We start from the raw sequence: 25,023 nt of genomic DNA, 5'->3' as shown, positions 1-25,023 counted from the left end.
AGTTCGCGTTATCTTACATGACGTGGGTTATTGTTTCGAGTCCTGAAAGATGGCGGATTGGCGGGCCAGGAAAGTTAAATGAAAATGAACATATCTCAGCAGATTCTAGCGTTAGATGCTCGATACAACGCCTATCGGGTTCCAAACAATCCCCAGTATCGTAAGTACAGTAGTTTAAAAGCCGCTTTTAAATATAGAACTTTGTATCTATATGTGAATATAGTCCAATAATTTATGGACGGATTTTCATTATGTCAGCTGATTCTATGAACAATATCAACTTCTTCATTTAGGAACTTTGTATATTAGAAGAAGGAATCAGTTACTCCGGGAGAATGCCAAGAAAGAGGTAACTTTGGTCTCAATGAACCTTATGTGTCAGCATAACTGGTTTATATGTTTACACACGCATGTCATTTACATGACTTTGTATAGGCCATTTTACAATTGTGTGCTGGTTTACCTGGCGTATAAATGCAAGCAAGGCTGGAGGTGGTGCTCTGATGCAAACCTCTCTGCTTTTCGCATATAAATACCAACCAGTTAGCATAAGTGCAACTTGATTTAAGCAACAAAACAGTGAGGTCTGTATCAAAACAATGTCACCTCCAGCCTTGCTGCCATTCAAAGGCCAAGACAATAACCAGGCAATTATGAAATGGTCTATTTTCAGCCTTCCCCCCCCCCCCCCCCCTTCATACTCCTTATGGAGGACAACCTTTGGCGCAGGGCCTTTCAGGAATTTTTTTCAAAAGAGCCAGCAAAATTTTGACACCTTAGGATGCAAACTGGTAAGGTGTTGACAACTAAAATCTGCCCTCCATAGAACTCCATTAGGGGAAAGGGTGGGGGTTTAAAAAAGGGGAATTCCCATTACATGTATGCAGAAAACCAAACAGGAAGTGGTGAACCCAAATACCCCAAAGCACCAAACACTTCATTAAGAACATTGCATTATTTCGTGAACCCTCAAAAATTGTAGTGTGGTACACACTAAAAATGAAATAAGAAGCCAACACACATATACCAAAAGAAATCTTCTCAATCTCCCAGCTAGTGGACCTGGTAGGTATTTTGTTCATTCAATCATCAATGGCTGACAACTGCATTCAATTTACAGATCAATTTACAAATTAAACAAAGGAGTGTTGGTTCAATGTTGCTTTTTTTGTCCAGAAACTAGATCATTCATGCCGTCAACAATATCTTTATTTGCGAAGGCAGCTGCTGTCCAAGCGATATGGACCATCTGAGTCATCACTGTCCAGGTTAAGTTGTTAAACACTGCATGATTTATGGTATTAAAATCACATATTTTAAGATTTGTAAATACAATCATATAGTGAGTATGTGATAAATGGACTTGCCTACATGGCAAATGGGTTAATATTGTGTTTCTTTTTCAAGATGTACAATGTATCTTATATATTTCTATTTTCCTTTCCACATCTACATGTAGAATACATGTAAATTTGTATGCATATTAACAAGGTACATTTTTCATTTTATTTCTAGGAGTAGAAGTGCTAGTACATATAGTAAACTGAGCTCCTTTGAGGTAACTAATTACTTCAGTTTTCTAGTGAGGCAATCCTTTCTTGATTATTTCTAAAACACACAGTTTAATTAAAACTTAACATTTTAACTGCTGCTTATTGTGCTATTTGTTACCTTTTTAAAGAAATGTACACTATGTGGTGTAGAGCTCTACAACCCAAGTATGTCTAGCAATAATTACAATTCAAACATCCTTGTAGGCCAGTTTTGACTCCTTGCATGTTGACTCATCTGAGGGAGGACACTCTCCTGGTAGGCCTACTCATCGCCGTTACCATAGTGGAGGCTCCTTTAAGTTCTTGCCTCCACCTGATCTACCAGAGTCACCTCCAAGGGGCGTGGTACCTACACGCAAAGCTGAGGCCAGCAGGTACATTTCACACCATCAACTGTGACCTTTTTTGGTCATAATTATTAGTCCTAGCAGTTATTTGTTACTGGTACTGTGTTCTTTTCCTTAAAAAAAGAAAGCAAGCAAAACAAATTAACTAGATTTTTCTATGGGAAATACACTCTTGGAGAAATGGCATCATAGAGTGTTCAAAATGCCAGGTGAAACTTATAGTAGAAGTGAGTGGTACCCCTGTCATTTATCCCTGCAGTGTATTTACTGTGGTTTATAAGAGTGTTGTCCTACTGTAAGAAGATAGGACCATTCCTTATCTTAAACACGGAAACTGCACACAGAATGTACAGTTATGTACCAAATCTCTCCAGACCTTTCTTTTTTGCAAGAGAATTGAAAGCAGCAAACCTACTGTTTTTTACCCACAAATCAAGGGGTAACATAAATCTTCTAGCCCTCCCAAACTGTCTCTCATGTTTATAACATACACATGCTATTGATAATTTCTTTTTCTTATTTTTATGTTATGTTGGACATCAAGACGGATGGCAGGCAATACCAGTTTGGGTGAGAACTATGCATTTGCTGGCATGTATCACATCTTTGATCAGCATGCAGAAAGTGGTAAGCATGGCATTGTGATTGTTTGTATTTTGGTTGTAGAGTAACCTAGTGTGGCAGCTTAATGGCATATGCCTCAAAATAATGCAATCACTAGGGATGGCAGTCCAATCTCTCTTTAGCCCATTAGAGTTATTTTGGGCAGCTGATACTCCCCATTTTTATCCTACATGTGCAGTGTAATTAATTTTGTACAATGTAGGTTTTTTTTGTCTTTCTTTTTTTTTTAATTTTTAATTATGAGTACAAATAAAGTTGTTGTTGTTGCTGTTGTCTTTGCTTGCCATGAGGTGTGGCGACTGGGTTACAACTTGCAATGTGACAAAATATATAGTTGACATTAACATATAGTTAAAATACATAATAATAGACTTAATAGTTAACATTAATTATAATCTGAGGTGTTGAGAAGAGGAAACAAAAATTATAATAAGCAAAAGTTTTGAAAAGCAATCATTGAATTTGCTGCCTGTAAACAAGCCCTTATTACTTTTACTTGCTTGTTCTTGTAAAAGTCATTAAAGCCATCCTTTACTTTATGCTAGTCTATTTCCCTGGGTCTATTTCACCTACACCTATAATAAACTATGCATTTGTTTGGCAGAAAAATATCTTTGAATAGTTGATATTGAGGAATTCAAAATGGGTACATGCAAATGTAGTCTAGAAAAGTAAATGACTGCACAATGAAGGAGTGTAAAATAATGTGCAATGCATACTTCTGTTAACAGTTTTGAACAGAGAATATGTATTTAAGTTTAACAGCTGAATTATAAGATAATACAATTAGTTGTTTTGTGAAAGTTTATCAGTGACAATGTATATCAATTTTTTGTCTTTTTTTAGTCACTGCCATTAAATTTGCTAATGATGACAAACACCGTTTGGCATGCAGCTCTGCAGATGGCACACTGTCTGTCTGTGCACTTGTGCCTTCACCTCCATCTGTGTCCTGCACACTTCGAGGACACACAGCAGCTGTCACAGGTAGGTGCAAAGTGAAGGGGCATCATTAGCAGCTATTGTGATTGGCCCACTGCAGTGACTAGCAAGGCAATAGTGAACTTCAGTGCCAAAGCCACCAAAAGACACCACCCAGAGAAGGCTACTCAACTAGGTGTGACAGTCAAGGATTCTGAAGCAGGGTGGCTAAGGGAGGCACAGTGGCCAAATGGTTGTTTGCTAGACTCAAGATTGAGTGGTCGGGGTTCTAGACCCTGACCCGCAGGGTCAAATTGTGTTGTATTTCATGGGTAAGACACTGTACTCTTACTGTGCCTCTCTCCAATCAAGGTACCTGTAAGTTTCATGCTGGCAGTACATGTAAACCCGCTTCAAACAAGCATCTCACCCAGGGGTAGTAGGAATAATTGCATTCCTACTCATGTCTTGCTATAGAAACCAGAGCTAATTTCCAGCCTGATGGACCACTAGACTCATACACAGACATTACTTTTCCATCCATACAAACTGAACATGATATAGTGGTGTTCACATGGAAGATTGATATTACATACATGACCGGAAATTATAGTTCCTGCCCTCACTTTTTAGATTGTCAAATATTTTTCCTCCATGAATGCCTCCAGAGACACATGGAACATCTGCCAAGGTTGATGTTTTCTTTTTTGTCAGATTTTGACTGGTCAATAACCAATGACTTCATACTGTCTGCATCTTTGGACTGTACTGCAAGGGTATGGGATCCAGCATCTGGACAGTGCTTACGTGTTGTGAATGACAATCACACCTGTGGTGTGTCGGCATGCAGATTTCAACCTGTTAACAACAACATGCTAGTTGTATCCTTTCAAAATATCAGTAGTCTGCATAGCTGGCGGGATTTCGTGTGTGAGAACATTTTGTTTTGGTAGCGAAGCTGTGGTGAAGCTGCGAGGAGATTGGTGAAGACCCTTGGTGAAGACTCTTGTGGGCTTTGCTGGTGAGAGAATATAAAATGGCAGCTCCGCCGCCAAAAGTCACTCGCTCATGGATCCCGCCAGCTATGCAGCTTACCCATTGATTAAGTAAAAAGCTAGAAAGTGCAAACAAAAGGCTTTATGACATTTGTTGTATGTAGCTAGCTGTGCCTGCTCTGATTTCAATATCTGCTAATGTCATGAATGTACATTTTAACTGTAACTAAGGGACCGTTCATTTTTTATAAGGTAGGGGGGGCTGGTGGGATTTGGGGGGGGGGCCATGCGAAAAAAAATGGCTTTCGAGGGGGGGCCATCCCAAAAAAATAAGGGGAAAAGGGGGGGTCACGTGAAATATTTTAGTAAAACTTTAAAATGGCATAATGTTTGAATATCAAAAAAATTGCTATAGAATAAACATAGAAGGCAGGATACAAATTTATTACAAACTTTCCTTCTGCTTTAAAAAAACGTTTGGCGACAAAAAGCATTTGTAGCTACTGAAAAGAAGTATTTAACAGTGTTATTTTCGAATGCAACTTTCACTGGCACTCATCCTCATCTCCGCTGTCGTCGAGTTCTTCGTCGCCGCTTGTGCTGCTATGGGAGTCTCTTTCACCAATGCTGCAAGAAGCAGCAATGCTTTCCGTCAGAGTGAACTCTTCAGGGTACATGAAGGTGTAAACATAATCTCTGACTTCCTGCTCAAGATTGGTGGTGATTCTGCTTCTTGCAGCATTGGTGAAATAATTCCCTTCCAAGAGCTGTGCAATGTATGGCCCATCTCTTCTAAATATCGACGTGGCAACATCCTCAACTTTAAGACACTCTTCCGGGACGGCCGTTCTAGGAGGGTACACAAGGCATTGTGGAAGATCATTTCCTAGCGGGTTTCCAACACAGATTCCATAAACTCGTTGGACGTTGTTTTCAGTCCGCTTCCTCTTTCTTTCATTTGACTTTCTGCGGTTTTCTGTTTTCCTTCTCCTTTTGTTGATGTCCTGTTTGAGTATGCCTTTGAATATGCTGTTATAATTGCTCTTCTTATTTTTTAGTGCTTCCATGTCCTGCGTGACCTTCGTCAACTTACCTTCTGTACATTTGATCTGTTTTACATTAAAACTGTGGGCAAATTCTTCGCCCTGCTTTAAAGCAAGCCCATTGGACTGAAAGAGTGTGGAATCGTGTTCCTTTACATCTTTCAGTATGACATTCAACTTTTCCACCATTGCTCTGTGCTCTTTGATGGAGAAGTTCAGTTTTCTTCCATCACTGGGCTTCAACTGGTACCCTTGCATGGAAAACTCACTCGCCCTTTCTGAACAGCCATCCGCACTTAGAAAGATTGCTTCTTTTGCTTGTAAGATGTCAAACTGCCTGGATTGTTCAGCTGTAAACCTTTTCTTAAACGAGTCGTCGCTTTCGCCATTGTTGCGCATTTTGGAATGAGCCTCTTTCATGATGCTCATGTAGTAATGCGCTCTTTCCCTGATTGGATTAACAATATAAAGAAGAAAGAACATGGAAGTGGCAGGCTGGTTTTATCTGACCCTGAGAGCGTTGCTCTATTTGCAGATAAGTTTATTGTCAAATCGAAGTTTGTGGTGGATTATCTTCAGCATCTTGAAGTGCTGGAATTTAAAAGGAAAAAGAGAGCAGAAGAAAAGGCAAAGTTAAGTAGGGAGGAAGATTATCCTTGGACTGAGTTGTGCAAAGATCTAACCAAGCTTAAAAAGCTACGTGTTCCAGAACTAAACAAGTACTCAAACCACCACGGGCTGAAGCAGCATTTGAAAAGCAGCACGAGTGAGAAAGCAAAGGCAATTGTAAGACATTCATGCTTGCAGCAGAAGAGTCCTCTCAGAGCTGGCCAACCAACACTGAGAAATGCCAGGACATTGACACAAAATGACGACAGGGCAAGTGCTGACAGCAGTGAAACGGATGAAAGTGACAATGATGAGTATGACAGTGACGCCATTGACTCTGGGGGAGAAGATGACTCAAGTGACGTCATTCTTGCATTCATCAATTCAGATGAGGAAGATGCCAATGAGAGGCCAAATGCCACACGCTCAGGGCGAGCCATAACTAGGAGATCCGAAATTGACTTCTCTTTCTTTGGATTTGTTTTTTAAACAACAGCTCTCTGTCGTATAGAGATTGTAAATATTGTCTTCATAGTGAGCACAATAGCGTGGAGTAGGGGGATAATAGAGAAATATTAAAAAAGTTCAAATCTAAATATTGTTTGTTCAATTTTTTTTTTTTTTGGGGGGGGGGGTCATCCCAAAAAATGACCGCTATAAGGGGGGGCCATGTGAAAAAATTGGTAAGCTGAGGGGGGGTCATGCGATTTTTAAATGGTGCTTCCCAAATCCCACCAGCCCCCCCTCCCTCATAAAAAATGAACGGTCCCTAAAGATTACTTATTTTAGAATTGAGCATGCATCCCAAACTCGACAACAAACTCTCGCAGATTTGACTATAAACCGTAACAAATCTACAAGTTTGGTCATTGATACAATGACGTGAATGTACATATAAACCCATGTTACTTTGTCATGGATTTTAGCCAACATTGAGAAGAAGGGCATTACAAAATTAATACTCCAAAAACAGTATAATGTATAAAATTATAACTACCGCTAAATGTGAAATGTAATGGGAAAAAGGAATGTATATACATTTGTCCTCTTATTACATGGCTCCTAGCTCAAGTGTTTCAGAAATCTCTTTTTTGCGACCTTCTTTTGTAAAATTGTTACTATGACGATTCCAAGCCTTTTCAAAGAAGGACACTTCGTGTCACTTTACATGACCTAATACTGCTGGAAAAAAACAAGAACTGGTAAGGAAGGCAAACATGCAAAAATTGTGGTTGAATTTGTTTAGCTTAGTGATTATACTACAAAAAACCTAGTTGATGAGCAATCAGCCTTTTGTACTGCACTAGGTGACCTGTTTGAAAACTGCAGTCACCAAAATGTTTTGTTTTCTTTTCACTCACCTAATACGAGGTTTATTTTGAGAAAAGAACATATTAATATTTATGTTTGCGACTGGACTTTTCAAGGTAAAAGCCATTTCCCTTAATGCACGAAAAAGACTGGAAACCAGAAGGGACACTTGCATGTTTTCAACATGTCGACTGGCAAAGGTTATAAGGTGAGTTCTATTTGATGTATTCGTGTATTTTGTACTTTGGATTACAGTTATTTTGTTGATATCACAAACTTGATAATGAAATTATTATGACTTCTTATTTCTTGTTTTCAAGAACTTAATGAATGATTACTGGTATGATTTACCTCTAAGCCTCGTATAATGCATTTCTAGCTTTCTGATGGGCTCACTGAATCTCGATTACCAGCCATTAAAACTGAGTTTGACTGCAAATGGAAAATAAGTACGGCAAGTGTCACTTATTTTATTTAAATTTTGCGCCGGTATTACAAAGTTTCGTCGGAAACCATGGCTGAAAACAGCAGAAACTTCAAAAGGCCTCAAAATTCCGGTAACCGGTGGTTCTCCCCCGCCCCCTCCCCCAATAGCCTGAGTTCGCCCGGACTAACAGTCCCATCGCCCGAACTGAAAGTTTAAAGAAGGATGTTCTAATTTTCTGACAACGATGTGGGAATAATGAAACAAAATTACACAAAATATGCCTATTGCTCGTCCTTTAATCTGCTGACCACGAAGCTAACAGACCGAAGCTAAAATATCTTGGTGGCCAGTCTGGGGAGCAAACATGAAAAGTCAGTCGCTAGTGTATCAAATCCAGTCGCATTGGTGACCCCAGCAGTCGTAACGTTGAGCTCGACAACAAAGCATTTATTAATAAGCTCTTTTATACTTTATTGATGTCACTTAATGAAGATCACAACTTAATTAATTAAGAAACAGAATCGTTTTAGCTAAAGTGATCCACTTGGTTTATGGCGAAAAGAAAGGAAACTGTCCTAACTTCTTAAAACATCGCTGAATGTTAAATTCTCAGTGACCTGAAGAAAAATCAGTGGATGCCATGAAATCATGAAATCATTTTGTGAATTTCTGCTGCAGCGCTCTCCTAAAGTCTTCGAATATGCAGATCTCCGTTTGACCTACATAGCTATTTGTGTCTTCAAAAATTTTCTGTCCTATACCACCGTAATGTTGAACATTGTGACGATCCCCTCCCCAAGTGTTGAGAAAAACGTCGTCTATGACAAAGACTTTAAGAACTTTGCTCCTGAGTCTTGCTGTTTCTGATGTTGGTGTTGGTTTGTTGGGTCAGCGTTTTTACACCTCACTTTTGGTAAAATGGTTACAACAAAACGACCCTGGCTGTAACAACCATGTGGCTTTTGCAATCACTCTAAGTGTGATTTTCTATGCCTCTTTCTTTGGTGTTGTGGCCATGTAAGTGTGGACAGATGCTTTGTAATTCATCTTCATCTCAGATATCAGTAACTTGTGACTCACAAGCGTGTTGTCGCCGTGGTGATCTGAATCTGGCTTCTTCGTGTACTTTTTCCTTGCTTGGTGTTCTGGGTCTTTCGCGATATTTTGTTACCTATTGAGCTTTCTGTTGAAGGTGTTTGTATTCTTCTTACAACAGTGGCTTACATCGGAATTTATTTAGCCGTACGACGTCACAAGAATCAGATTCATGTGCTGCAAGTACAAGACGTGGCAGAGAGTGGCGAAATAGCAAATTTTGCTAGCCTTATCAAATCTGCGATTGGTGTGTTCTACGTATATCTGGTGTTTTTGATTTGTTATTTGCCCTACTCTATCAGTTTGGCTGCCTTTGAAATCAATTGTCCCAGTATCACATGGAAGAGATATTCCCTTTTCTCATGGACTCTCGTACATCTTAACTCATCATTGAACCCAGTAATTTACTGCTGGAAGATGAGACACATTCGAGTTGATATCACTGACCCACTGCGGAACATCTCAAGGTTTAGAAGAAATAGCGCTTCACACTAATTTTCAACCAGCCACTTTCAATGTTTTTGTTGTTGAATCCAGTAATTTACTGGTGTTAGATGAGACGACATTCAGTAGACTGCAAAAGTGCAGAAATCGCGCATCACCAGCCATCAACCGCGGTTTAAAACCATCCAAAGAATTGCAACTGTTTTAAAATTCTCTCTTTCAAATTCTTTGGTATATGCCTAGGGAACATCGACTCGAATTGTTGTAGTTGTTTATCTTTTGCTTAATTACTTGTTTTTAAAGCTTCCCTAAATATGGGGGCATTGTTAGCCGCGTAATTATGGAGCTAATATTAATGTGGATAAACATCCGGGGAAATATTTCACTATTTTGGATATTACTTATATTTTGATTGCTCGCAACGGTGTTTATCTTCGGGCTCTGCTTTGTGTTATATTTAATCGTATATGGATTGTGACTTTATAACAATTTTTGCTATTACTAATTTCACTTTACAGTACCGATTCCGTAGAACAAGGCGTTACTGCTAGAAAACTACCAGCTACAATGTATACTTGGAGATGCGGCATTTCTTGTGCACTCCACACGCACAGTACATAAAACTGGCAGCAGATTTCCCAGCATTCCCCAGCAAATACCCGACCAAAAGTGCGACTTAGGAACATTTCTGCTTTCACGCATGAGTACGTTAAAAAATGAAATGGAAGAAAGCGTGAAAAATTATTGTGGTGTTCCTTCCCGATCATCGTGTTCCCTAGTCTGTTACGTTCTTTTGATCAAGAGAATCTTCTTTGTGTAGTATTCTTACCGATATGAAATACTGAAATGCCCAATTTCGAGACAACTCTGTATGCTTTCGCAAGCACATTTACAACCGTTACAAAATCGCGCTGCCCGCATCGTTTCAAGGCGTGACACTTCCAAAGACACTTTTAATGTTTCAGGGTGGGTTGAGCTAGAAACAAGGCGAAAAAGACATAAATGTACTTTAGTATATAAATGTCTAAATAATCTAGTACCTAAGTATTTGAGTGACTATTTCACAAGAAATTATAACATGCATAACTACAGTACTCGCAGAAGAACGGATTTGCACCTGCCCAAACCCAAACTTAGCCTTGCAAAAGGAACCTTCAGATATTCGGGCTCAGCTTTTTTTAACCTCTTACCCCGTAGCATTCAAAACGCCGAGTCACTTTCTTCTTTCAAAGTTTCAATTGACGCCTACCATTTTTAAATTATATAGGAACTAGATTTTCATAAATTATTGCATGCTCGTTTATACTCTATACTTTTAATTATTACTTGTATTTTTTTAATTTATATCTTGTATTTTTTTAAATTTTATCTCGTATTTTTAAATTATCACGATGCCTTGTAATTTTAATTATTATATTTTTAGTCCAGGGCCCCTCTGGATATCAGCCTCGTCGCTGAATGAGCCACCCTGGCTAAATAAAGTTTACCTTTACCTTTTCCTTTACCTTCACATGGCTTGTTTAATAAACCTATCACTCACGCCAGTGACGTTTATGTCCGTGTTTTATTCTAATCAGTCACTGTACGTACCCACTAACGAGCAGTACAATGATGTTCCTTGAGATCTACATCTAAGAAATACTTTAAAAAAACGTTAATTCTAAATCTAAAAGCAGAGCTGAGTTCCCTTAACTCTTTGGCAAGATTATTCCAGTCCTTTGCAGCAGCATACTTAAACGAAGATTATCATTGACGCCAGTGACGTTTATGTCCGTGCTCTATTCTAATCAGTTACTGTGTAAGGAAGTTGATTAACCGCGTATAAATTATGCATCACGTTTCATTCAGTTTCAGCTTTAACTTATTTTATGACCGTGACGACAAAACATCTGAAGTGGCGAGCTCTGGAGTACTTACAGAAAGGAACTATTTGAGCTAAAGTGGTCCAACTGGCTTTGTCGTCGAGACAGGAAATTATACTAGCTCGGTCGCTTAAAGAAACGTCTCTGTATAAAATGGAGAAATCATTTTGTATAATACCGCTGCAGCCCAACCCCGAAAACTCCGAAGTTGAGGAGCTTCGTTCGACTTACATCGCCAATTGTGTCTTCAACAGTTTTCTGTCCTATACCACTATCATGTTGAACATTGTAATAATCCATGCGATAAGAAAAACTTCATCGTTGTCAAAGACTTTAAAAACATTGCTCCTGGTCTTACTGTTTCGGATGTTGGTGTGGGTTTATTGTGTCAGCCTTTTTACATCTCACTTGTAATAGGATTGTTGGAACAAAACAACCCTGGCTGTAACACCAATATAGTTATTATATTCATAGTAAATGCGTTTTCCTTAGTCTCGTTCTTGGGTGTCGTTGCCATAAGTGTTGACAGGTTCTTAACAATTCATCTTCATCTCAGATATCAGGAACTTGTGACTCACAAGCGTGTTGTTGCTGTGGTGATCTTAATTTGGTTCCTTAGTGCATTTCTACCTTTGATATTGGTCTGGATCCCAGTCGATAATTTCTTACTTGTTAGAGTATTTCTTGGAGTTATTGGTCTTGTTCTTACAGCCGTGGCTTACATCGGGATTTATTTAGCCGTAAGACGCCACAAGAATCAGATTCAGGCCTTGCAAGTACACCAAGTAGCAGAGAATGGCGAAATAGCAAATTTTATTAGTCTCGTTAATTCTGCGGTCGGTGTGTTCTACGTTTATTTCGTGTTTTTGATTTGTTATTTGCCTTACTTTATCAGTTTGGTCGCCTTAAACATCAATGGCCCCAGTATCACCTTGAAGAGATTTTTGCTTTATTCATGGATGGTCATGTTCCTCAACTCATCTTTTAACCCACTAATTTACTGCTGGAAGATGAGACACATTCGACACGCTATCATGGACATACTGCGGAACATTCCATGCTTTAGAAATGACACATCGCATTTATCTAGTTAACGTATAAGCGTATAAGCGCCTAATTAACGTATTATTTATCTTAAGACCCATTACTCTCAGTTTTATTATTATTGAATCCGGAAATTAACTGCTGGAGGATGGAACATATTGGAGAATTTGTCATGGACATCATGGAAGTACAGAAGTTGTACATCACCTGCTATAAACAGCGGGTTGAAAGAACGACAACTGTTTGAAACTGAATTTTTTCCTTTCAAATTCTTTGGTATTATTTTTTTCTTTGCGTTCTTGTAAATTGTTGTAGTTTGTCAGTTCTACCGTAATTATTGGTATAGTTTTCCTACATGTGGCGGCACGCTTTACCTTGTAATTATATACTTGAAAATCATATGAATAAACATAAAAATATTCCAGTTGAAGTTATCAATTGTTAAAGTTGTCAGTTTTACCGTAATTATTAGTATGGTTTTCCTACATATGGCGGCACGCTTTACCTTGTAATTATATAGTTGATAATAATATGAATAAACATAAAAATATTCCAATTGAAGTTATATCTGATATGGATATTAACCATATTTTGACTGCTCCTAACGGTGTTTATCTTCGGGCTGTGCTTTGTGTTATAGTTAATCATAAATGGATTGTGATAATTTTGTTATTACTAGTATCACTTTATATGTTGATTCCGTCAAACAAGTCGTTACTGCCAGAAAAATTCTTGGACTGTTCCATTCCGATCATCCTGTGCCTTAGTCTGTTGTGTCCTGTCTATTGTACCGCGTTAAGAAAAATAATTATGAATGAATTCATATGATTTCGTCTCGTGGAGGTTCTGGGACCGACATTGGGGTTATCAGTGTCTTAGTAGCGATATTCGCGCTAGACGGCTTATATCTTAGGCTTATATTGGCCGCAAAACTGATTACTGTAGGATTTAAGAGTTGCCGAGTTACTTACATAATTGTCATGGTGGTAAGGTTAAGGTAAAGGTAAAGTCTGCATTCGAACAAAGTGGTCCATCAGGCCGGTGCTTATTCCGGTTACTGGAGCATGAAGAGACTAGGAGCACATGTATTTGTACCCCCCTCCCCCCCTGGATGGGACGCTAGTCCATCGCAGGCTTACCCCACAGCGTTGAATTCGTCGGTACCCATTTATATAGCTGGGTGGAGAGAGACATTGCGAGAGTAAAGTGTCTTGCCTAAGAACACAGCACAATATCCCCGGCCAAGACTCGGATCCAGACCGCTTGATGCGGAGTCGAGAGCACTGACCACATGGTGGTAACCACATGGCGGTAAGCTATTTATTTTGTTATGGCGACGCAAACGGTTTCATGCTAAAACAATCTTTGTAAATTATATCAAGCGTTCTATCAACAACACTTGGTGATGAAGTTTTCTTTGTGGACGCCACATAAACCCGCCAGCAGTTTGCAGGTGTAACTTTGATTAGCATAGTGAACGGCTTTTTTTATTATTATTATTTCTTTATTTTACGTTACTTGAATTGAAAATGATAAAGTTTCATATCCACGTAGTTTTGATAAAGCGTGTTACTAAGAATCTAACTGTTGTATTCTTGCCGATATCTTAATTTACCACAACTGAAATGTCCAATTTCGGGACAAGTCTTAATGCTTTCGGAAACACATGGCTTGATTAATAAACCCTCACTAACGCCCACGACGTTTATGTCTGTGTTTAATTCAAATCATTTACTGTATGTACCCACTAACGAGCAGTGCAATTATTTTCCTTGAGATCTACGTCTAAGAAATACTTAAATACGTTATTTTTGAAACTAAAACCAGAGCTGAGTTCTCTTAATTAACTCTTTGGAAAGATCATTCCAGTCATTTGCAGCAGCATACTTAAACGAACGCCAGTGACGTTTATGTCCCTGTTTTATGCTAATCAGTTACTGTATAAGGACGTTGATTAACCGCGTATGAACTCCGCATCACGTTTCATTCAGTTTCAGCTTTAACTTATTTTATGACGACAAGACATCTGAAGTGGCGAGTTCTGGAATACTTACAGAAAGGAACTATTTGAGCCAAAGTGGTCCAACTGGTTTTGTCGTCGAGACAGGAAACTATACTAGCTCGGTCGCTTAAAGAAACGTCTCTGTATAAAATGGAGAAATCATTTTGTATAATACCGCTGCAGCCCAACCCCGAAAACTCCGAAGTTGAGGAGCTTCGTTCAACTTACATCGCTAATTGTGTCTTCAACAGTTTTCTGTCCTATACCGCCATCATGTTGAACATTGTAACAATCCACGCGATAAGAAAAACTTCATTGTTGTCGAAGACTTTAAAAACATTGCTCCTGAGTCTTACTGTTTCGGATGTTGGTGTTGGTTTATTGTGTCAGCCTTTCTACATCTCACTTGTGGTAACATGGTTGGAACAAAACAACCCTGGCTGTGACACCAATATAGTTTTTATATTCATTGTAAATGTGTTTTCCTTGGCCTCTTTCTCTAGTGTTGTGGCCATAAGTGTTGAGAGATTCTTGGCAATTCATCTTCATCTCAGATATCAGGAACTTGTGACTCACAAGCGTGTTGTTGTTGTGGTCGTCTCAATATGGGTACTTAGTGGATTTTTTCCCGTGGCAGTGTTCTGGATCTCGGCCGATAATTTCTTACGTATTAAATCATTTCTTGGAGTTATTGGTGTTCTCCTTATCACAGTGGCTTACATCAGGATTTATTTAGCCGTAAGACACCATAAGAATGAGATTCGGGCCCTGCAAGTACAGCAAATAGCAGAGAATGGCGAAATGGGAAATTTTATTAGTCTCGTTAAATCTGCAGTCGGTGCATTCTATGTATATCTCGTGTTTTTGGTTTGTTACTTGCCTTACTTTATCAGTTTGGTCGCCCTCAATATCAATGGTACCAGTATCATCTTGAAGAGATTTTTGCTTTACTCATGGACGGTCATGTTCCTTAACTCTTCATTGAACCCAGTAATTTACTGCTGGAAGATGAGACACATTCGACACTCTATCATGAACATACTACGGCACATCTCATGCTTCAGAAATCGCGCATCTTAAGACCAATTACTTTCAGTTTTATCATTATTTTATAATTATTTTATTATTATTGAACACCTTCGAGAAGTTGTCATTGACATCGTGGAACTACAGAAGTTGCACATGACTTGCTATAAGCAGTATTGATTCCATCGAACGAGGTGTTACTCATCTCCAAGTGGAGCTAAAGAAACAGCCACCCACGCTTGGAGATTCAGCGTTTGTTGCGCACGCCACATGCGCAGTACATGAAACTGGCAGCAGTTTACAGGTGTACCATCGATTAACATACTAAGCGACTTTTTGAAGAGATGGTTTTGTTTTGTTTTCCTTTTTTCTTATGAAAATATAAAACGAATTTATGCATGAAGTTTCTCGTATGCAGGGGCTCGCTTTTTTCGATCAACGCCCAAAGCATTTTGCCAAAGATCTTTATTCGGTAGCATTCTTACCGATATGTAATTACACCCGCTTTCAGTGTCACGTGCATAGGGGACGTATTTCGACCATCTTTCAACATGCCATGTGTTGACATGCTCTGTCAACGGTTGAAAGACCCTTTAACTGTGAAATAGGCAATTTTTACGTTTATTAGTGGAAGAAATGGCAAATAAATGATCATTGCTGACCTCAGATGGCTGAAGAAAATTGTGGACTTTCAGTTGCATGTTTCCCGATTTACGGGATAGTTCAAACGATTTTAGTGTAGTCGACCGGCTTTCAATAGTGACTTACGGTAGAATTGGGCAGCTGCCGCTCTTAATATATATTTGCAAGGTGTAAACATTCAAATCGGTCTCCCGGAAAGTTTGATGTCAAATAAATCCATCTTTCATCCCTAAAATTCGAATGCGACCATAGAGAAGTCTAGCCTCTTCCAGGCGTTCGGTAAGTTGGGGCGCAGCGCCAAAAACATAAATAAGCGCGGCGAAAGGAAACGAAAGAACGCCTGTGATATTAGTAAGGGGAAAATGTGCAATTTTACATAATTTTACTTTTTTGAGCGGTTGGATAAATCTTAAAGTAATTTTTAAGATAAAAAAACTCCACGAAAAAATCTTATATCTGCCGCTAGTTATTGCGCGAGAAAGATTGTTTTGCATATTAATGACTTAATTGAGAGTTGACAAGTTCTGTCAAATGAATTAATTATCGAGGCAAGAAGTCACATGACATCAAGATCATGCTGAGTTGACACGCGATTCGCGCGCCATAATCAGTGCCGGATGTGTTCGAAGAAGACAGAGCGATCTTGCCCGTTTTCATCGGCTAAAGGAAGGCCAAAGAAGGCGAAAAACACTTTCAACAAAGAGTGGGCCGCTAAATTAGCGGAAAGCGGCAAAGGGTTCGTTTTACAATCAAGAAAAATTGCTGGATGAACTCGACAACGATCGCGATCACGAAGCCAGCGAGCAAGCCGAAATGAGCGCAAGCCGCGCTAAAATACTGTTGCAAGAAACTGTCGAAACAGAGGAGATTGACGAAGAGAAGTGGACGAAATTGAAAGGCAGATCGATTGTACAAAATTAGAATCAGCAGTGCAACATATTTTTTTTCTTACCCAGCTATTGTCATTTCTTCCAGTATCTTTGCCTTTGCATCAACATCAGTCGATGTAGTCCCGTTTACGACGTCCTCTCCAGCGTTTCCCTTTGTGCGCTTGCATTTTCCCGGGGACCTTCTACCGGCCTTCGGCATGATAACAGTGACATGGTCATAATTTTGAAGATTAGTCAACCGATACGTAAAATATCGAACGCTAATATAGTAAATCAAAAGATAATTTCACGTTTACTAACTTTGGAATTCTGACTTCACACATGAAAAAGCGGTTTATTCACTGGTGAATAATTTACCGCGCGCCGTCGCGGAAATTTGTACCTGTTCCATGTTAACTGTCACAGTCCAATTGTTATACAGAAAGTTGATTCCTCTGCGGTGTCTCCCATGGTGTGATAATCTCATAACACTTGGATGCCGCCGAATTTTTTTTTTCTGTTTCTCGAAAGTAAAAAATAGGCGAGTTGTACGTGCATTTCGAGTTCCAGGTCGGCAGCCCCTGGACCAAATTGGCTGAAATTCGGAGAGAATGTTGTCAGAACGATCGCCGACAAAACGGTGTCTGCGAATTCTGATTACTCTTTTCATTAAAAAGTTATGCCTTTTTTTCGAGGGCAGTCCTATTTTTTTCCCTTTTCTAACTTTATGCTCTTGTAAAATAATAACAAACGCATGTGCCAAAAATCTGAGACACTGTTTTTGAGGTCAATGTGTGAAGAAACGGACGCCATGTTAATCGTTTTCTCCGACTTAAATTGAGCGGGCGTATACCTTGATTTATGGGTTCGTGAAGCTTTGTAAATATATTCACATTTTCGAAACACGGTAAATTTCTACCGTTTTAAACAGGTCGGGTCATAATCTGTAGTTATTAAGCTTCCAGTAAATATACGGTTTATATGGGTTTTTGTTAAAGCCACGAACGCTAGAGCGGACCGCGCGCGGATGGTCAAATGGGTTATACTGATACCTTAACAAAAGCTCCTTACGCCCACTTATAGACCGCCAGCCGGGGTCCGTTACATGACCGCCAGCTTGTGGGTTTGAGTTGTCAACAATATACAATGCAACTTAGCAATATCCAAGTCCAATTTTGTTCATCTGTCCACCTGGTCTTGCATTATGGCCACGTAAGGAGAAACGACGCGTCACGCGTTGAAAGGTCTCTGACCACCGCCATGTCGCATTTCTCATCTTCGTCAGTAACGCTCGAGTGTTAAAGAAACATGTCAAAATTGACTAATCAGAGGGTATACCAGATCCTGGTGTAGCGGAACGACCTTTTGTTAAGTTTGCCCACACGCGTTCTTTCGCTTCCTCTCGCCGCGCTTTTTTTTGTTTTTTTTCGCTCGTAGTTTTTCGCGCTGCGCCCCAACTAACTGAACGCCTGGAAGAGGCTAAGAGAAGTCCACTGTGTTGACCTTTTTGACGTAGGCCAGGTTACATAGAATGTCGAAAGATGGCATGTGGAAAGACTGAAAGCGGGTGTAAACACGTCGAAAAGATCTGAAATACAACAACTATGGTGTACGTAAACTCAAAACACGAGAGCAGTCACAAACCTCTAGTTCTTTTTCGTTCTTTATTGTCGTCCATCGGCCCATTCAGTGCTCTACGAGCGGAATACTCAGCCTATGCTTATTCGGTTCACAAACAACCGTGCCACCGCAAGAGTTAAACTCGAAAATACTTCAAGAAAAGAAAGCTTAAAATTTCGTGACTGGACTCTGATAACGAGAGATTTGGAAAACACATTTCAGGATAAAAAGTAGCGATATTAAAACATGACGTTTCGGCGACGACATTATTAAATGTCACCATTATCAAATGTAAATTATTGGAAGTTCATTAAGGTTATATAAAGAAAGGAAAGTGTGAAACGAAATTAGAATAAAGTGTGATAGAGGAAAACAAAAGAATGAACTCTGAAAACCAAGTAAATTCTGCTTCATTTGACTTGAACAAGGCGCGTAAACTTGTCAGCAACACCAATGCTTAAATGTTGAATGTTTAGCGCGCCCTCACGATCGCGTGCTTATACACAACGTATACAAATTTTGGCTTTTCTAAACGGCTTAGCTTGCGAGGGACAAATCATCGTTTTTTCCTCGGAAACGAGTACCGGGACCGAACGATTTTTTTCATTTAGTTTGAATGCAGCAATCACCGTCTTTCTATACAGTGAATATTGACCAATTTCTATTGCAGAGTAAAAAATTACCACTGAAAATGAGAGCATAGCTAGCTCTCGTAAAAGATAATATGTGCCCTTAGGAACACTGCGTGCTTGGAACGTTTTGAATCCCTGTCGACTGAATGGGGTGCCTTTATCATGAAAAGTACATCAAAATGTTCCTTAACATTGATGCAATACATCCATTGTTGTATTTGTCGCTTAACTTTCTCCCTATTTTTCTGCTCTCACAAAGCGTAACGTTTCAGAAAGCAGATAATTTCAGAAATTATGGGGCTTCTTGAAGGTCCTCCTGTTCCTAAACAAATACCGGGACCGGCCTTTTTTATTTCAAATTTTCAGTTCTCGGCCAACATGTAAAGTTTGAAAGAAAATCTCTTGTGAGCTCTATTACGATAGAATTACCTTAAACTGAAAGAAACAAACCGGATCTTCCCGTAAACGTTTCGTCGTGTAGACAACTTTGAAGGTGATTATGTGAAGAATATTTCGGAAGAAAACTCTCGCTCGCTTTCCTGACATGTTTCATTGAACTCAAAGAGTGGACAATACCCGACACATTTTCCCGCCTTTTCATACCAGCACCTCGTGCACAATTAACTAAAATGTCCACATCATTAAGTCCGATTAAAGAATTAATAAAACTAAGAGCCTCGTTTGATATTTACCGCTCCAGATCCAACGTTGGCTTATGGAATAGACTTAAATAGTAAATGAATTTTATATATAGGAAATTAATTTGTAGATATATTTGTAATCCCTGATGAATTTTTATCGTGTGTAAAGAATGATTAAAGATTAAAGATGGAGTAGTTGTTAAATATTAGTAATAATTGTAAGTGACCACTTGTAATGTGCTTATCACTTGTTTTGTAGGGTGGCAGTGCCAAAGTGTCAGCTGGTGTCAAGTCCATGGAGTTTGATTCATCAGGCGGGCTAGTCTGGGTGGGAGACGAAAAGGTACATGCACGTTCATAATTTCAAAATTTAGTATCAGAAGAATCAATCAGCAGGGTAGACATTCTTCTGCCTGTTAAGCTTAGCATGACTCCTTTTAATAAGTCTTGTTTGAATTCCAGGGGAGCATATATTCTTTTTGCTTTGATGTGGCGTCTGGAAGGCTACACAAAGCTAAACGGTAAGTTTATTTTACTTGGGCCATTGAACAGTTTAAAGGTCATTCATGGTAGCGATTTGTTGGTTCTAGGCGGAATATTTGTATTGTTTCAGCTCTTTGCCCCAAGTTGCCCGTTTTTTCCCTTGAGTAACGGCTGGGGCGATTACTTTTAATAACTCACCCTAAGTCTGTATATGTGCGCTTTACAACGCCTACATAGGAGCCTGAGAGCTTTCGCGGGGGAGGGGATATAATTATCATGATCTGCAAACCTTCCCTCTTTGTCAGCCCTTGTATAACTCACAAAACGAAATAATCATACTCCACAATTCTTATGGCAGACACAGGGCGCATACAGCGCGGAGTAAGCACTGTTTTAAAACTAATCCCTGAAGCCAGGGCAGTAATTTTAGTTATTTTGCATCAAAGTTGGCTATTCGAGTAGCCTTTTCAAGGTGTTCAGTTAGTTGATGACCGCGCGAAAAACGGAAAGAAAAAAATTGGAGGATGGGGTTTGGAGCTTGGAACGAAAGAATGCTATTGAGAATTTTAACAAAAGCTCTATCTCTTCTCTCGCTTTGCCATTCTTCACTTTGCGTCATCTACCGAGCAATGAGAGAGGGTACTGTGACACAGGTGGCTTGAAATTGTAGCCTGTAAACTGTACTTAGAAGAGATATTTACCTGCTAGCGCTATGAGACTGTATGTCACACACATACAAAAAAAAATGTGTCGACACAAAATTGGGGGCCAAGTTGTACGGAGAGAATGGAACGGCGGAAGGATATTGGGGCGGAGGGGGGGGGGGGAGGGTGGAGGGGGAGGGGGGAATTGGAATCCCAAGTTAGCTCCACGAGAGCTTGCTTCATTATTCTTCATTTTATTTACAGAATGTCCATAGCAGAAGGTAGTTCTGGTCCTGTGACATCCATCTCGTATCGCAGCTGGATGAATCGTGAAGCTCGGGATCCTGTGCTTCTTGTGAATGTCGCCATTAATTTACTTTGCCTCTATGGGTGAGTAACAGAATAAGTATTCTTTTGTTTTGTTTCGTTTTGTTTCGTTTCGTTTCGTTTCGTTTCGTGTCGTTTCGTTTCGTTTCGTTTCGTTTTGTTTTGTTTCTTCTTTTTCAAAAAAAAAAAATCCAACTTTCATTTAGTTAGCCTGATTTTGAACCAGTTTGGAGTGAGAGTAAGCGATCCAGGACTGCCTCAGAATCAGGCTAGCATTCAGCTGAAATTTAGAGAAAGCTAAGATATGAAGGAATGTTGTCTTATTGGATTGTGATATCATTTCATTTCAGAGTTGTTGATGATATGGGAGGTTTAAAGTTGAAAAAGTCGTTTTCCGTCGAACACAAGTCTCGTCATGTAAGAAGCTCGTTTTGTCCACTAATGTCGTTCAGACAAGGAGCTTGTGTTGGTATGTATTACCAATAAATCGTAAATTCCACTGACTTGGCATTTTCAAACTGATTGATGAGGGGAATATACCATAAAGTCACGAAGCACGAGCACCCGAAGGTAGCGACCTCAAACGTAATTTGACTTTTCGAGAAGCAATCGAAAGAACAGATACAACAAGCTAAACCAAAGTGGGATAATGTCTCTTACAAAAGGCAAGAAATTGAACATTTATCCCTTCAGTTCTCTTTATCATTCAATTCAAATGAATCGTTACAAATGCGCTTCACGTTTTAGGAACTCGAAAGTTGCCACTTCCGAAATCTGATAATAACTAGGGTCGTTACTTTCTGAACTTTAATATATATGAAAATAAAATCAACCAATCCATAAAGCAGATATTTTCTTGATCTTCGACATTAGGATATGTAGCACATTCAGTTGGAATGTTTGATACCAGCATGGTTAGATGCCCTTAGATATTCTTATTTCGCCGCATAACATTAAGATGAAGCAAACTCTCATATACCTTTAAGTGGTGTAGTGCTTGGCCTTAAAACATGATCAGTTTGTTAACATCGCTTTAAGCGTCGATACGTGTGATATTATATTATGCGCTTTTTATCCTGTAGTGAGCGGCAGCGAAGACATGGCGGTGTATTTCTTCGATGTTGAACGCGCTGAGAAGCCTTGCGTCAACAAACTTCTTGGCCACTCGGCACCAGTCCTCGACGTTTGCTGGAACTATGATGAGAGCTTACTGGCATCTTGTGATACTGAGGTAGATGACTTGCCTAACTTTTCGTGCATCTATAGTCTAAGGAGAACAAGTGCTGTTGCTTTGTATTTTGTGCAGGCCAAGGAATATGATTTTATTATTCTTCCTATCTAAGCGGGACAACTACGTCTCAGCCTGGGAATCCTGATCATTTCTATAAGTCCTTACCAAAAGTTTTCGCGACGCGAAGATATGACAATGGGAGGGCAGGGGGAGGCAAGAAGGGGGAAAGGAGGGCACTCAGGGTTGAGCAGGGCATGCAAGGGCTGGACAGATGAGGAAAGGGGAAGAGAGGAGGGTGGAGTTATCTGGAAGCACCATCTTAGTCTGAATAGGTGACTATTGATTTGTTGTCTGTTGTGAAAGTATACTTATTTTATATATGTTGTCTTTTTAAGGGAACTGTCATCGTGTGGAAGCGAGAGCAGCGAGAAAAGCACGTTCCATGATATGCTGATGAATATAAATTTTAGATAATGTTAAAATTATAAATGAACAGTGTATGTAAAATAATATCATAGTCAACAGCAGACATTTAGAGTAAAAAGGTATAATCTTTTAAAGTAATGTAGACTTGGAATACTGCACATACGGAAACTGTTTCCAAGTGCTTTTCACAACCCTTCAAAAGTGCTAAAACTACTAAAAGTAACTTATACTGTCTTATTTTATTGTTTTACCCTGCACTCTCTATCTTTTTATGTAGTCGCTGAGATAAGATACGAAATCTTCAATTTTATGCATTTGTGCCTCGCATCCACACAGTTTCACGTGCATCACACGTGTTTGCAGACACTAGTTCGTTGGCGTTTCTTGGCACAACAGGCGGAAATTAGTTTAACTCTGCGCTTTGCGGTTTGAATAACAAAGTGCGCTTGTCTCAGGATGGGAAGAGAAGTATGACCCTAGAGCATATAGCTTCATTGCTAGGTTCCGTCCAAAGGTTATGGCCTTGAGTATTTTAGGGCTGATAATGGGTCATGATTTTGCCTTGGGGTCGGATATTGGAATAATAATTATTTTAGGTAAATCTCACTCGCATGTTGACATAACTGCCCTCTCTTTTCCGCGCGCTTTCATCTTCAAACGAAAATGATGGCAAGAGAAGTAACCAAGAAGAATTTTCAATTCATGCGATAATGTGCGCAAACTGCCAGGTGTGTTGTTTCGGTCAGGATTTGGAGAGTCGAGTGAGCACCAGCACCAAAAATTCCAAGAAATCCACCTATTTAAACGTTTTCGATCATAATCGTGCGAGGTTGTGCAAGGGCCAACCTCATTCCACTATTTGCCAATGTAAAACTCCGTATAATTAATTAACTTAATGAATTATCAGTAAGTTTGAGAAGTTGGTACAATTTTGCCTCACATGTTATACCGTACAATTATAAGCCCCCTCCTGAAAACGTTTAAAAGCAGTTTAAAATAACATTATCCAAATGTAAGTCTGCCACATTGTAGATTTGGAAGCCATTTCTCCGTGGGCGGAAAATGTACACGAGCACAGCGGTGTTTTTTCGTAACCAATGATTAATAGTTACGAAACGAATAGCTCTTAAAATTTCACTTTTCACTTTTTTTTCTTTAATCTCATATACACTGTATACATAATCATTGTCTTCGTTAACCTGCTGTACAATATCTGTATTTTGGAGACTTTTTTTTTTTTTTTCATGCTAGCGGAAAGTAAGAGAAACTAGTAAACACCAACCTGCATCATGCACAAGTCACCCTAGGGTTACCCTATAGTCACATTGTCTTCATTAATTTGGTTTCACTCCGGGGTAATGTATACCAGTAGGTTCATCCGTTTGTTTAAAAACACTGAAAATCTCATCAAGATTTTTGTTTTGACTTTCTGACGACCCGTTGTCTGTAGGAAATATCACTGAAAACAATGCTGGCAAAAACTTGATTAACTTTGGCCTGAATTTCCGCCGTCGTTTCCCATGTGGTCGTTCTTAGGAAAAAGCGATCATAATAATGCTTAAATTCTAGGCTCATTTAACTTCGACGTTGACTGTTGCCTTTAAAAAAGCATTATTAATAGAGGGCAGTGGTTATGAAGCCTGACAAACATGAAAGGAGCAAACATCGAAGAAATACGTCACTTCAAAATCCAAGACCGTGCACTATCTCTTGTTTTTCGCTCATGAATAATGTCGGCTCCTCAGACAGTAAACAACAGATGTGTTTTGTGCACGGTCATAACCATTTCCCTATATTAACTACGAGAAAGGGCTCAGAGCTTTTAAGCGCCGCTTAATTTTTTAATCATAAACGTTTCTTTCATATCGTCACCCAATGAAAACTTATCTACATGTATGAATTAGAAAGTAATCTGAAAAACTGAATGTAAGTGGGGGAGTCATTAAAGTTGCAGGTAACTGCGATTACATTACTTTGCAATCTTTATGCATGATCAGTTGTCCAATCCCAAAATGTGCAGTTTGCCTAGAACCTTTCTTTCTTCACAATGTGGACAATGGCGGTGCAATTTTGCAGCTGAAAGCAATCAAATAGATTGATTTTCACCCTTAACTGTGTTACAACCTAAATTATTTACGATTTTCGACGGGCGTTCTTTATTAAAACTGGAACGTGGCAAAAAAATATTGATGGTTTGTGTATTAA

At 39.3% G+C, this 25,023-nt stretch overlaps 2 protein-coding genes across 2 annotated transcripts; both read left to right on the top strand.

Annotated features, from left to right (window-relative positions):
• The first annotated feature begins 78 nt into the window (after positions 1 to 78).
• LOC145490871 (WD repeat-containing protein 13-like) lies at positions 79 to 24,785 on the top strand. Its single transcript, XM_081469991.1, has 15 exons — positions 79 to 160; positions 294 to 349; positions 1,177 to 1,268; positions 1,516 to 1,558; positions 1,758 to 1,927; positions 2,445 to 2,527; positions 3,371 to 3,511; positions 4,160 to 4,326; positions 7,552 to 7,611; positions 19,967 to 20,050; positions 20,170 to 20,228; positions 21,099 to 21,224; positions 21,512 to 21,630; positions 22,244 to 22,392; positions 22,788 to 24,785. The coding sequence occupies exons 1-15, from the start codon at positions 79 to 81 to the stop codon at positions 22,836 to 22,838; spliced, it is 1,482 nt and encodes a 493-aa protein (XP_081326117.1). The 3' UTR covers positions 22,839 to 24,785.
• On the top strand, positions 12,745 to 19,200 carry LOC145490336 (melanocortin receptor 3-like). Its single transcript, XM_081469464.1, has one exon. It carries the CDS (start codon positions 14,428 to 14,430, stop codon positions 15,355 to 15,357), a length of 930 nt encoding a protein of 309 aa, XP_081325590.1. The 5' UTR covers positions 12,745 to 14,427; the 3' UTR covers positions 15,358 to 19,200.
• Positions 24,786 to 25,023: the final 238 nt, after the last annotated feature.

This window comes from Orbicella franksi, chromosome 6 (genome assembly GCF_964199315.1).
Source record: "Orbicella franksi chromosome 6, jaOrbFran1.1, whole genome shotgun sequence".
NCBI lineage: Eukaryota > Metazoa > Cnidaria > Anthozoa > Scleractinia > Merulinidae > Orbicella > Orbicella franksi.
Note: the sequence above shows the minus strand (reverse complement) of the source record. Positions and strands in the feature narration are given on the sequence as shown.